Source organism: Lacerta agilis, chromosome 8 (genome assembly GCF_009819535.1).
Source record: "Lacerta agilis isolate rLacAgi1 chromosome 8, rLacAgi1.pri, whole genome shotgun sequence".
In the NCBI taxonomy this organism is placed as follows: Eukaryota; Metazoa; Chordata; class Lepidosauria; order Squamata; family Lacertidae; genus Lacerta; species Lacerta agilis.
Genome location: NC_046319.1, coordinates 46888312 through 46903168, shown reverse-complemented (window position 1 = coordinate 46903168; position 14857 = coordinate 46888312). Strand labels below are relative to the sequence as shown.

Genomic DNA, 14857 nt, shown 5'->3' with positions numbered 1-14857 from the left:
GAATCATGGTTTTTTTCTTCTCTTGATTTCTCATACTTTTTTTTTTAAAAAAAGAGAGCAGGAAAGATGGTAAAGCACCTAAAGACTGAGGGTCCATCCAAGAAAAAGCTCTGATGTATAACCCCATATATTTTTTCTTTCCATATGGCATTTTAAAACAACAACACAAAAAAGCAAATGAAAATTGAAACAGATTTTCCCTCCCTTTTTTTCTTTTCTCCCCCCCCCAGCTGCACAATCTTTCTTCCCCCACCCCCAACCCATTCATTTAGATGATGTTGAATTTCAAAGGATGAAGCTCAAAGAATCTGGCAGGACCTGGGGCATGCTCAGTTCACCCTCCCACACGCAAAGCCACACTCTGCTACCTCACAAACACAACTCCTAAAGTCAAAGTCCTCAGAACTTGCTGCTCTCTATAGGTAGAAGCCAAAAGTTTATTTCTCTGCTTTTATTTTGTTGCAAAAATTCTCTTTTCCCTCCCTCCCTCTCTCCTTGTCAAATGCTACGAATGCAGCCCACGAGATTTCACCATGCCTCTGTAGCGGACATCCACTTCCTTCAGGTTGGGCAATTTAGCCTGGTTAAAAAGAGAAAAGGGGGGGGGTAGAGAGAAAAGATAAATACGAGCCAGTCCTTAAAGGTCCTTTTTAGATTTCCACCAGAACCCAGTAAGATTCCTTGTGGACCATCGCTAGGCATTTAGGTTCTGCTTGTATATATTAAATCCATGTTAAATGAAAGTTTGCAATTTAAAGTGCTTAAAGCCATGGTGGCTGTGCCCATTGGGACTGGTAGGGCAGAAGACAAGGAGCCCAGCAGCAGGTGGTTCCGGAATCAACTGATTCTGGTTTTCCCCCCCCCCCCCGAGTTCTACAAGGGCAAACTCAGACTAATGAGGAGGAAGCTGACAGGCAGTGTCACCCCTTGGACTGGTTAGCAGTAAGAAGGCAGGTAGGTGAGAGGCTGTCTTAGGGCACACAGACTCTTGTGTGGCAGTGCCCCATTTGCCCTAACAGATCAGCCTTCGCTGGTATAAAGGGAGGTGAATGAAAGGAGCAGCTGCTGTCCAACTGCAGGTTTAAAGAGCTTCTCTGCCCTAGACGAGTTTGAGAAGATGTGGGACGATGATCTTAAGAGTGGGTGCCTTTGTTGGAGTATCAAACTACCAAGTAGATCAGTCAATTGGTAGCAAAAAGGGGTAATAGCTCAGTGGGGGAGCATGGAGAAGGTCCCCAGTTCAATCCCTGGCAGCTTCTCTAGGTTAAAGGATGGCAGCTGGCAGGTGATGGGGATCCTGGAATGCGGCTACCAGTCAGTGTGAACACACTAGGCTAGACCTGGTCTGACCTGGTAGACAGCAGCTTCCCACATCCTGTAAGCTCATTTTGTTAACTTCAGGTTTAAAATTCTAATGAATAAATTATTTCAGAGGTGGTGACACTGTTTGCTCTTTCACACTTGAACAGGATGGGGAATCTGGCTGTCCAGATGATCCCTGACCACTGGTGATGCTGGTTGGGGTTGATGGGAGATGGAGCCCAGCAAGCACCTCAACAGCCACAGACTCCCTGTCCTTGTCTTAGGTCATCGTATGATCACCCCCTGGCCAGTGGCAGAGAGATACAAAGCCATGTGGGTTTCCTGGCAATTCTGCAACATTGTAAGAAGAGCTAAGTGTTTACGTGGGATGGCCTGCTCTCTTGTCACTGGACTCTTTTCCAGACATGTCCTGCAGCTTCAAAACTTTGACATACCTTGAGATCCTCATAGGTGTCTGCCGTAAGTTTCGTGCTATTCATATTTAAGCTACACAGGCTTTTCATGGCTAGGAAATAAATAAGCAATATGTTACACAAAATGCAAATGCTGCCATGTTGATCTATGGGGGGGGGGATCAAAAATCCATTAGGGCATTTGGCCAAACAAAATGCCACTAAATTGTGTGCAAGCTTTTTGAATTCTGGAGAAAGCTTGCACATGATTTTATGATATTTTAGTAAGCCAAATAAAAACATTGTTCTAATAGGATTTTTTTATACAACATGTTGTTTGTAGCACATGCTTCTGCATATTGAAAGATGGCATGATAATGTCTGAGGGGTCGATACGTTATGGAGGCTGCTATGTTGCAGACCTTGCTTAGCTAAAAACATAACTGACTGGACTTTGGGTCACTGCGTGGCAATATTTTCTCTGCAAACATGAGAGCTAGAATCTTGCTCCCCCCAATCCCCCAAAACAAAGCTTTAGTTTCTGAACATGAAGGGTGGGGGACTGATATTTTGTATGACACAGTGCAAATGAGTTACTCATAATTCTTGCTCTTGTTTGCACTATTTTTCTTACTTTTTTGATAAATGAGAATACAAAAAACCCCACCCCAAATAAAGAGTGTAGGCCTTCTGAAGCCTATAATCAGCAACCCAGTGATATCTCCCTTAGCTATGCTAAACGTGCAAAGCCCTACAGAGAAACTGTACCTATCAGTCGCCCTGTCACACCCAGCCATTATCAATCCCTCACTGTCTATAGGAGGGATCCTGATGTACTCATATCATTTGAAAACCTTGTAAAATCCATAGAGCATCCTCTCTGCTGCAGACAGTCATTCTCCAACTAGTGGAGCACAACCAGAAATGTGATGGAGTGGGTGGGAGCATCACATGGAAGAACAAACACCTGAATGGGGCTAATATGGCACATCAAAGTGGGTTGTAAAATCATGCTCACTACATATAATATAGTTTGGTCTTTCCAAGGGAAAATAGGATCAACTGAAGAAGGGTTAGATGAATTAAGAAAAATGAAATGTGGATCTAACTAATGGAGACAGTTCTGATTACTGTTTAGGTTATAAAAAAAGAATGGATGCTATAAAGGGAAAATTAGTGTTGATTGGCATTATGTTAAACAGAAGATTCTTAGTCTTATTAGTAGCATATATTGTGCTTTTAAGAAATGTAATCTGACTCCTGACATAACGTTTGGGGGGGTGGCAGCTAATTTTTATTTATATTAATACTTTAATCAATATTACTTTTGTCATACACTTTGGTATGGGAAAAAATAAACGTCTTTAAACAAATGTTCACACAATGGCCTCATTTGCACTTTAGGTCAGGGCACAGAACCTGGGCACCTGTCCCAGCCCACCAAAGGAATGAGTTTATGCCAATGTCATCACTGACGGGTAGGAGGGGGAATCCCCGCAAGGGAAGCGGATATGAGAGGCTGGTTACAAAACAGATTTTAACCTGGATGAATCTATCTGAAACAGTTGCCCTCCCTGTAGACTGAATCCCCACTTCACTCATCAACATGGATTGAAACAGTATGCAAGTCACTGGAATTTGCAGTTCCCAAGTATGAGTACCCCAAGGAACCTGTGGCTTCCCAATGTTGTACTCCTGTCATTCCTGACTGCAGGTGATGCTGGCTAGGGCTGATGGTGGGAGTCCAACCACAGCTGAAGGGCCATAGTGCAAAAAGGGTGCATCACTGGGAGAATAAGCCCCCTTCAAAGGGGTTCAAAACAGTCCTGAGGCAATAAACTCTGAGCCCAGATGAATCCTCTCCCTGCCCTGTCATCAGTCTGCTTCTTTGCTTACTTACAGCTCAGCGCCAGCAGCCCAGCGTCGGTGACAGGCGTCTCACATAAGTTGAGCACTTGCAGCATCGTGAGGTGTTCAGAGAGAAGCCGCAAACCTGCATCTCCAAACTGGGGTGGGGAGACATGGAAATATTATACATGAGCAGAGCACTAGGGGAAAAGGAACGGGCCTTGCAGACACAGGAGACTGTTATCTTTCTGCACTAGTTTACATCCCAGCCATGCAAAAGTCAGATTTTCACACCCACCCAGGCAAGCAAGAAGCATTTTTACAGTTGGTAGAATCATAGTATTGTAGAATTGGAAGGGATCCAAAGGGTCATCTAGCCAACCCCCCTGCAGCGCGGGAATCACAGCTAATGAAGGAATCTTAGTCGAAGGACACAATCCAGTATGGAAGGCGTGGATGAGAGATGTGCCCTGAAGAGTGGGGTGTGTGGCCTAAGCTATGAAGGTATTATGTGGCCCATATCCCTTTCCTACATGCAAAGCAGCTACTGTCCCCCAGAGCTGTAAGTGCGGCAGGACTCTTGCAGTGGGGATAACAATTTTGGCTGAAAGCAGAAAAATTGGGGGAGGGAAGGAGCCTGCTTATAAATTTGTGGGTTTTTTGTTTTTTTGCAGGCAACCTGCACTGTCAGAAAACCTTCTCAAATTGATGCATTGGGCAATCTCGGGCATGTCTCAGCTCAAACGACTCCTCTCCGCTGCTGCTCCTGAGCTCGTACCTGAGTTGACCACAGGTTCAACTGCTTAAGCGAAGGCAGCTTGATGAGATGCTCTGCACAGGCACTCGTGACGTTAGTGAAGGCCAGGCTGAGGTTCTCCAGGTTGCCGAAGGAACCTGAGCTTAACAACCGGGCCAGGTCTGCGTCCTGAGGGAGGAAAACAGCACAGATCAGATTGGCACAGAAACTGCTGCAGATATTGCAAACAGGTGCAGTTCCTGTGTTGCAAAAGTTGGTTAAATTCTGGGGGCAGCACCACTGAATTCACACCTATCTGAGCATTCTACTGCAGACTTCGCCAACCTGGTGCCTTCCAGGTATTTTGGACTACAACTCCCATGTGCCCCAGCCGGCATGGGAAGGGCGTGTATGGTGTGAGATGATCTTTTAAATATCCAGGTCCCAAGCTGTATAGGGCTTTATGCACCAGTAGCAGCACCTTGAATTCAGCCTGGTAGCTAACTTAAGGTTACCAGACTTCCCGTTTCCCGGGACAGTTCCCGGATTTACAAATCAGTCCCCATACAAAATCCATTAAAGTTGAAAAGTGTCCCCAGATTCATTGGGGGGGAAATATGGTAGCCTTAAGCTAACTGTCAGCCAGTGCAATTCTTTCAGCTGCTGAGTAATTTGATGATGATGGTAGTCTGTCCTAGTGAGCAGTTGAACTGCCTCCTTTTGCACTAGCTGCATTATGGGAAATTTGAATGATGGCTCCAAACCAGATGGCGTGAGGCGCCTAGGGCAGCCTGCAGTGCAGGGCTCGGACCTGGAGCTCCAGCAGCTTCCTGCAGGTGCCTTGTGCTGATGCCAGGCCTGCTCCCTTACATAATCTATTCTAGACAACCCATACAACCCTATAAAGTAGGGATAAAGTAGCTTTAACTCCTGCATAGCAGGAGTGAGAGTACAACCACAGGCATCCTGTTTTGCAGTTCAGACACTTATTACTGTGCTACATAAAAGAATGGCCAAGGTCAAATTATGCTTTCAGCCATTCTCCAGAAGCAGTCATTCTCCAGAACCCAACTGTAGATTACTTGGCCTAATCATAATCCAGTTCTGGCTCAATGTAAAGTTCAAAGCCTCCAATAACCCATGATACCCTCCAGATGCTGCTGGACTACAACTCCCATCAACCACAGCATGCATGACCAATGGTCAGGGTTGATGGGAATGAGAGGAATGAGAAATGCTTTTCTGCATGCTTATGATATTGCTATAACTGGAAGGCTAAAACTTACTGTGGATTTTGATGGCAGTGTTAACCTGGTAGGACCGCCTTTCCTTTGCTGTAAAAAATAACAACATGTTGATTACAAACAGGGGTGTTGCTTCTGTGTCAGAGCACACACTTTGCTGGTGGGATGCCCAAGGCTGAAATCCCCTCATTTCCAGTTAAAAGGGCCTCAGGTGGCAGGGCAGGGCAGGACCTCTTGGTATTCCACATCCAAAGGCAGTACACTGCTGTTTACTTGAGTAAGTTGGTAAGTTGATGCAAGGGAAGGGATGGGGTCTCAGGAGCATGGAGGGGTTGGATTCTGCTTCAACAGTCAGGTCCTGATCAGGAAATTCAGGTAAAGAGTGGCACTTTTTGGAACTTCATAGAATGGGGTGGGTGGGCTGATTATATACCATTGGCCCAATGCAATTCTATTGTATCACTTTCTATTTCACAGTGTTTTAAATATATTGTAGGCCGCCCCCAAGAACACTGGTCGGTAGGTGGGGTATAAATACTCCAAAATAAAGAAACAGAGCAGTACATCTTCCTTTGGGAAGTCCAGGCTTGTTAAAGTGCAGTCTGAAGAGCACTGTAACTTTCTGTGCAGAGCTGAGCCCCCCTTTAAATATCTGGGCCCCACCTGAATCTCCTGTTTTTGAATAGTGACGGGGCTGTCAATACAGAGACTCACCAGTTCTTTCAACTCCCTCTGCCTGTCACAGAGCTGCTCATACATTTTTTTCCCCACGTCAGTGCTCTCGAGGGTTGAGATGATCTGAAGCTGGGTGTCTTTGTTGTCAATGATGTTGTATTCAAGCATCAGGCAAAGAATCTGACAGTGGAAAGATAAGCAACATTTACTCTACAGCTTGTTCACTGGGGACGTCTGGATAGCTTGGCACAACCCACCCACCCCCTCTCTTCTTTTTGAATGCTTGTTAAGAAGCAACTTTGGCCTGAGTTTTCTGCGCTACATGGTTCATCCCACTTGTTTCTCGCAAATGCCCTGTTTGGTTGGTTGGGCTGTGGGATAGTGACTGGTTCAGCAAGCTCTGTGGCTGGGCGGAGATTTGAACCCAGGTCTCCAACAATCTTGTTTCCAACATTCTATCCATTCAATTATGCTGGTTCTAAGAGGGCAAATGCATTATTCAGTCCTTCACCTTGTTTTTCCTCGCCCTCTCTGTGAAATCAGTAGGGCTGTCACTCAATATAAAAAAATGTGGCAGCCATCTGAAGCACACTTGCTGGAGACGATAAGCCCTACTGAACAGAGTGGGGCTTAGCTTCTGAATAACCATGTGATTGCATTGTCAACCATAGAAGTTTTATTCAGTTAATTAATCATTTATACCTGAATACATCTGCGCAAGAATGGACTAACCATTCTGAAGGAGTGGGTGGGAGCCCACTTTTTTATTTTGAAAGGATGCAGGGACATATTGCAAGAAGCAGAACCATCAATGGGGCATTCCACAGGACAGTTTCCCTTAACATGCTGCCCTCCAGATATTTTGCACTCCAACTCCCATTATCCCCAACCATTAGTCAAGCTGGCTGGGGCTGATAGGAGCTGTAGTCCAAAACAGCTAGATTGGAAACAGGTTGCTGAAGTCTGCTGTTAAATTTGTTACTTAATGGACCATAATGGCTTCCCCCAAGAAAATCTGGGACTGCAGTCACATGTAGGGACTGAGCACACAAAAGCTCATACCAAGAACAAACTCAGTTGGTCTCTAAGGTGCTACTGGAAAGAATTTCTATTTTGTTTTGAGAATTCTTTGTCCTTAATCATGTCAGGGAACTATTAGTTTTCAGGGTTCTTCTGTTTGAAATGATTATAATTAAAATAGCTTATGAAAGTAATGTAAAAATGTGCACTTGGCTTTAGTTTAGCTCAATCTTTACAGCTGCATTTCTGTTTTGTTTTGCTGTTTTTCGCTGCATTTTGATTCATTTTCATTTGGAGTGTTTCAGAAAGACACCTGGGGTAGTCTTCGGGTCAAGGTGGGGAAGCATGTACAGTTTCCAAATAAATACATTTCTTTATCTTTATTTTATTAAATTAATGCCACCTTTCCATTTCAAAGGAGCCCAGGGTGGCCGGCACACAAGAGATGAAACTTCTAAAAATCAATTAAATACCAATGAAGGCTAGGAAGCATCTCTTCTTAGAAGGCTTCGGTAGGCACCAAAAGACAACAGGGTGGCACCTGTCTAATATTTAAAAGGAAGCAATTCCAAAAAGTAGGTGCCACAGCACTAAATTTCCAATTCCTATATTCTGCAGAATGGACCTCCTGATAAAATGGAATCTGCAGCAAGCCCTCACCTGCAGGGCATGCTGATCAATTGGGTATAGAAGGGGTGAGACAACCAGTGTGGTGTAGTGGTTAAAGGCGGTAGACTCGTAATCTGGTGAACCGGGTTCGCGTCTCCGCTCCTCCACATGCAGCTGCTGGGTGACCTAGGGCTAGTCACACTTCTCTGAAGTCTCTCAGCCCCACTCACCTCACAGATTGTTTGTTGTGGGGAGGAAGGGAAAGGAGAATGTTAGCCGCTTTGAGACTCCTTTGGGTAGTGATAAAGCGGGATATCAAATCCAAACTCTTCTTCTCTTCTTCTTTTTGGCAACCTGATCCCAAATTGTATGCAGCTTTATACACCAAAACCAATACTATGAACTTAGCCCTGTAGCTAATGGGCAGCCAGTGTTGGAATGAAAGACCGGGTTCCTAGTTTCTAGGCTATGTGACAGTTTAAGGGGTTTGGCACCACCCAGTTCAACAGCCTCATTATTGGATGCATTACCTCCACCATGGTCTGGTTGCCTCTCAAAGCTAGCAGCATGCAGGGCCCAAGTTTGTTCTCAGCCAGTGAAAGCAGGAACTTTTTTGTCTTATAGCAGGAGCCCATTAATATGTGAACCTGAGAGAGAGAGAGAGAGAGAGAGAGAGAGAGAGAGAAAGAACCTGGTTAGGGGTGCAGGCATGAAGGAAGAATACGGCACTCTTTAAACCAGTCATGTAAATCAGCCAACAAAATTAACTAATTCGTACATTATATATCAGAAAGAGGTGTAGTCTCCAGGCATCAGAGGAAATCCTTCATTCAAAAACATATATCCTGTTTGGTCATTCACTTTTCCCCAGTGAGGAGTGAGCTTACCAGCACAGGCCAGAGCCCTGGCCTCAAATCAATCCTCTGGGACAATCCAGGAGAGAGGTGGGGGAAATTAGCAAATTGGCCCAAAGAGCTGAAATGGATGCACATACGAGGTTCACACATGGGGATTCCCATGCACATATATCTGCTTCCTATCCACAGTTATAAAAACTTTATGGGACTGGACATCCAAATCCAAAGAAAGGATTTGGATTTTGCAAAGAAAGGATAGGGCAGTGTATATGGAGAGGCATGCTTCAAAATTAGTCAGACAACCTTGATTCATAGCAACAGCAAGATATGTCACTCCATATATTTCAACACAGCGATTTCAAATATTCACAGTGCAATGGAGAGTTTTGACTAAGGCTGTAGCGAAATGGCCTCTCCCATTTTTGTAGCTCCAATTATGGGCTGCGTCTGTTGGAGGATACATTTTGGGCATCTTCAGGTGAGTGGGATGTGTGTGCATAAACTCACCAGCACTCCTACTCCCACTCCAAACTTCTGAATATGTGTTCAACCCATTCCCAGTTAATTCAGAGTTACAGCTGGCACATACCATGCTGGCAAACAACTCTCCATCATCATCGCAGGCTACACCACCAGGGCTGTAGAGCTGGAACCAGCCGTCTTTGCCAGCCCGCACACTCAGCAGACACGAGTGGACCTGCCAAGCGACACAAAGGCAATGAGGAATTGAGGCTCTCTGCAGCAGCACCTCACCACTAGTCCACAGAGACAAGTTAGCAAGGAAAGAAAATAGCAAACAGCTTCGGAAGCACCTCCAGGACTAACTAATTTAATGTGGCATAAATTATTGTCAACTAAAGCCTACTTCCCTGGATGCGAGAGGTTTTTCCATATACATTTGGGAACACAGGGAGCTGTCTTAGGCTGCATGAGACCATTGGTCATTCTAGCTCAGTATCATCTTCAGTCACTGGCAGTTCTTTAGGGTTTCTGGCCGGAGTCTCTCCCAGCCTACCTGGAGAGGTCAGAGACCTTCTGCATGCAAAACAGATGCTCTTCAAAATAAGAACTCAGAATATGTGCATATGGAACCTTTTCCTTGCTCTCAATTTGGTGTTTGAAACTAATAGTAATCTACAGAGATCTACAAGTTGCAGTGTGGGACACAGCACATTTGCTGCGTCTTTTGCCGCCTTGTGCCCCTGCAATATACAGACCCTGTACCCTTACAAACATCCTCCTATCGTAACAATGGGAGCTTTGCTAGTGGTGTTGTGACATGAAGACTCCATGTGTCTGTCTCAGCTATTTCGACAGATGTGGAGAGGGGGAATTTATTTGCGGCATTTATTTAGCACAGGAAATTAATTCTTGCCGTTGCAGTTCTCCCTGCTGAAGTGACATCAACAACAGATTCTAGGCATCCAGGGTGGGGCGCATGTTTACGTAGGAGGAAAGAAGCCATTCATACTAAGGCTTATGCCCCCAAGCATTCTGGGGACAAACTCAAGGCAGACAGGCAGAGAGAGGCTGACAGTGCTTTGGAACGCAAAACTACTTAAAAGCCAGAACTTTCTGACAAGCAAGTCTCCCTGTCCCTTTGATCATGATGCTGGAAAGGGACTCACTTCTTGTCTTGGATCTTCCGCGAATCTTTGAATGACGTACTTCAGCTCCCTTGAAAGGGCAAAAGAGAAAACAAAAAGCAGAACGATGAGTGGCTATTGGTCGGTTCCAAAATTTACACAGCTGCAGCATTCATTTTGGTTACGCTTTAAGTGATTGATGCCCCTCTTCTGGAGAGGGTGCAGGGAAACGAGCGGAGAAAACATTTCACAGGAAGGAATTATGAGGGCTTAAGGAGTTGCCAAGGCGGTGCATATAGACTAGGAAAGGGCTTTGCAAATGCCTGCAGGCAGTCCATCTTAAAACAACCCAAGCATTCAAAAGTCATCCCAGTCTTATAACTATTATTTGAGCCAGGCAGAAGATGTACTGTTAGCCTTAGAGATAAATGGTAATAACCCCTTGGTACAGACCTGCTTGGACTGTACCATTTCAGAGTGCAAGTAAGGGCTTTGCATGTTTAAATGCTCCTGCCTCACCATGTAAAAATTCTCACTGTATGTAGAAAATCAGCACTTCTCCTTAAAGGACTAGGCTCGAGCATCTCTTGCTAACCTGCTAAGTTTCTATATGCAGGGAATACAAGTTTTTTTTTTAATCTGTGGGTGGTAGTGGTGGAAAGATTCAAATGTGCAATTTCTCATAGCTGTGATCTAGAGTGGTGCAGCTGTCATGGTGGAATAAGTGACTGGGAGAAGGTTGAATGGAGAAGTGCTTTCATGCTGACTGGCCTAAAAGAGATTTCTCCAGTGACGGTGGGTTTTGCTCCATTTCCTCATTTTTATTAAGAATGTTTGTGACTCTTGTGGTGTGTGTGTGTGTGTGTGTGGCTCTAAGCCCTACCATTCTGATTCTATCAGCAGCTTTCAAAACCTCAGTGCTGAAGGATAAGAGGAACACAGACACATTAGCCTTTGCTTAGATCTGGCTTATTTATATCACAGGAAATAGCTTTAAAACAAGCACTTACTTTGTGAACTTCTCATGCGCAAGAGCCCTGAAAATTAGACACAGAGAATTATTAATGATTCTCCTTTTTTCATGCGGTTCTTTTCTTCCAAATAATTGTGAGTATGTGGATTCAATAAGTCTAAAGGAGAGCTATAGTCTACATGACATCAACACATACATAAATGCAGCCTTTGCCAACCTGGTGGTGCCCATGGGTTCTAGGTTGGCAAAGGCTGCAGCAATGCATGAAGTATTTACAAAACAAAAAGTGTGGGAGAGGGCAACGTTTTAATTATGTTGAATAATGATGGAACAGAAATAAATTAAGATGAGGGTGGGTGGACTCTGGATGAAAGATATCTAACGAGATGGCCCTCCATTTTGATGATTATATTAATCTGTGTTGTTGTTGTTTTTAATTCTGCCTTTCCCCAGGATGGAACGTGAGGTGAAGTTCACAGAGATTCCTAGCCTCTCATCCAGATGTGCTTAGTTTAGCTGTGTTGCAGGCCTTCATATCACTCTCTATGTATTGTTGCAACATCATCCTGTGATCCCTGACTGGGTGGGGTAACCCTTGCAGAGAAAGGAAGGGAGGAAACCTGGTTGTGTGAGAAATCGATGCTGCAACTCACTTCAGAAATATGTTTTACCAGTAGTTTAAGATCAATTGCCATTCAAGAATACCCCTGAAGAATAGTTTGGTTTGAAACATGTTGTGCTTTATAAAAAAAAATGTGGGTTTTTCCCCTTCTGCACTAGCAGATTTCTTCCTTCTTTTTCCTGCGACTGGTAATCTTCCTGTTTCTCTTTGCAGGGAAACCCATGTGATCGAACCAGGAAGAAGGTAATAGGTGGGGAGACAGACAGCACCGAAGCAGGAAGAGGCAACAGAAACAATGCTGCTGAATGGGGACAATAATTCCTTGGGGGAACTGTAAACCTCACCAAGTGCAAGTTTCTACATGAAGATTGACACTGGAAAGCATTTGGCCCAGCTCCAGATTAGGCAACTGACATTCTGTGTTCCAACAACGTGAGACAGATTGCTTCAAAAGAGGTCTCAGGATAAGACAAACACATCTGACTTTCCAAGCTGTGCCCTCTTGATCAGGAGACAATACACAGCCCTGCTTTTCAGATGATGGAGTTCAAGGAGCCTTGCAAACCTGCTGTAAGTGCTTTTACTCCTGCTTTCTGCCTAGGAAGAGAGCTGTGTGCTTCACCTAAGGATGGAGACTGAGCTGGGCAGCAGCTGGGTTTCTATATCCCACCTTTCCTCTCAGGAGCTCAAGGTGGTGTATGTACATGGTTCTCCTCCTCCTCATAGCATCCTCACAACAGCCCTGTAGGTAGGTTAGGCTCAGAGACTATGACTTGCCCAAAGTTATCCAGTGAGCTTAATGGGAGAGTGCAGATTTGAACCCCAATCTCACAGGTCCAACACTCAAACCACTACAGCACATTGGCTGCTAAAATATGAGGGACTGTCAGGCCAAGGCAATATTAGACTGAGGGGGTTTTCAGTAACAGCAACAGCAACAAAGAGCTCCTGCCAGAGGAAAAGTCAAAGCCAAAACTATTCCGCAGGGAAATTCTGTCATCAGTGAAGCAAATGGAAACTTTCAGGGCCCAGTGATAGAAACTGCACACTTTGTAAACAGGGTTTTTAGCTCCATCCTATGTCCCAGGTGTGTTCATTAATTGCATTGCAATTAAGGCATGGCCACATCTAATTAGCATGGCACATTAGTGAAGCAATTAATGGTCACTCTCTCATACTGCATTGCATCATGATACAGATCTGCAATTCACCCCAGGGTCCTTTGCTAGAATCACCAACTCAGGTAAAAAGATGCCAGGTGTTGTTCTATCTCCCCAGCCATTCCAAAGCACACACAGTTTACGAAAGCGAGCCCTTCCAAAGCACCCAGACACTGAGGGATGAGATAAGCTGGCAAATTGGACAATTATAGGCTGTAATGTTCACCCTCTGGGAACAGCATTTCATAAACAATGGTGTCATTAATAGGTTTCAGAGGGATGCCATTGCCAAACTCTTTCATTGCGTCCTAATACTGCTTATGGAACAATGTGCATTTTTGTAATTATCATTTTTTTTCAATGGGTCACCTCAGCCCTTTATGTTTGCTGGCACAAATGCTTGTTTTGCTATCTGATCCTATGAGACAACTGAACTTGTTCACTTCTTCTTACAGGATGTAGCTAATAAACTCGGAAGGCTTTAAGAAGAGGGCTAGAAAGGGATGGAGGATAAGGCTCAGTATTATTTGAGGAATGCACCCTTTCAAAATACTTTGCAGTGAGATATTTTGGTCCAATCCCGTGGAGACCTGGTGCTCCCCTTAAGCCCAGGTTTACTGTCCCAAAATATGTATTTACTGGATATTTTCACTCCTTGGGTTTTGGAAAAGTCCTTGGCATGCACTGCAACATTTTAAAACAAATATTTTAAATCTTCCATCCAGCATCTTCTGGACTGTAAGATCCAACCAAAATTTCTGAAAGTTTTTGCCACTAAAGGAGATAAAACTACCTGCCATGAACTTACTCTTTAGGGAATGGGATGGGTTGAAGCAAACTGGCAAGAGCTGGTCTCCAATCGTCATAGTCTGATCTGAAATGAGAAAAGTGCTGTTAGTCCTGGACACAATGCCTAATCTACTCTTGTTTATCATCTGTGCATTTGTCCTTTGTCACCACAGTATGTGTGGAGATCCATCTAGGGTTGGCTCTTGGCCACCTGTCACCCCAGGTGCTGCTGAACTACAGTTCCCACCAGTCCCAGATAGCATTGCCAGTGCTCAGAGGTAATGGGAGTTGTAGTTCAGCAACATTTGGAGGGCCACAGATTAGCCACTCCTAGTCTTGGCTAAATCCTCTCCCTATAGCAAGGAGCATTATTTGTGACCCCCTCCATTTGTTGTGACCTTTTCATTTTCTTCTGTACTATTATTATTATTGTTGTTGTTGTTGTTGCGTCTGTAGCCCATTACATAACTTGGACACACAATTTGCATGCATGACTTATCCCTGTCTTTCAAGATGATATGATGTAAGAGGATCATAGATCTGATCACGAGATCATAGTTTTTGGAATGGGCGTTGATGTAAACTTCCCTTCAAATTAAAGAAAGAAAAAGGAAAAAAAGGTAACCTAATACTGGCCATGCAAGTCAATCCACAGCATCTTCATGGGGTCACAGGCTGCAGGTGTGGGAAAGAGCTCTTTCTGCCTGTGACCCTGGAGAGTGGCTGCCAGTCAGGATAGACCAGTGTCTGCCAACCTGGTGCCCCTCATATGTTGTTGGACTACAACTTCCATCAGCCCCAGCCAGCACAGGTAATGGTGATGGGAGCTGCAGTCCAAAGCATCTGGAGAGCACCAACATGGGGAAGGCTGCGATAAGCAAACACAACCAGAGCATTTTACATGCAAAGAAAGTTGTTCCCTGTTCCTTGCCAACTGCAGTCCAAAACATCTAGAAGGTGTCAGGTTGACAAAAGACTAGAACAGACAATACTGGGCTAAATGGACAAACAATGTGACCTGGT

The 14857-nt window shown here is 44.6% G+C and overlaps 1 protein-coding gene across 1 annotated transcript in view; it reads right to left on the bottom strand.

The window, feature by feature from the left end:
- Positions 1-239: 239 nt before the first annotated feature.
- Positions 240-14857, bottom strand: part of CMIP (c-Maf inducing protein) — a 151829-nt gene continuing 137211 nt past the window's right edge. The window contains 11 exon segments of the mRNA XM_033157201.1: positions 240-580; positions 1758-1828; positions 3616-3721; positions 4342-4488; positions 5586-5633; positions 6258-6398; positions 8378-8494; positions 9294-9401; positions 10333-10381; positions 11301-11327; positions 13854-13919. Coding sequence (XP_033013092.1) covers positions 506-580; positions 1758-1828; positions 3616-3721; positions 4342-4488; positions 5586-5633; positions 6258-6398; positions 8378-8494; positions 9294-9401; positions 10333-10381; positions 11301-11327; positions 13854-13919 — 955 coding nt within the window. The 3' untranslated portion in view covers positions 240-505.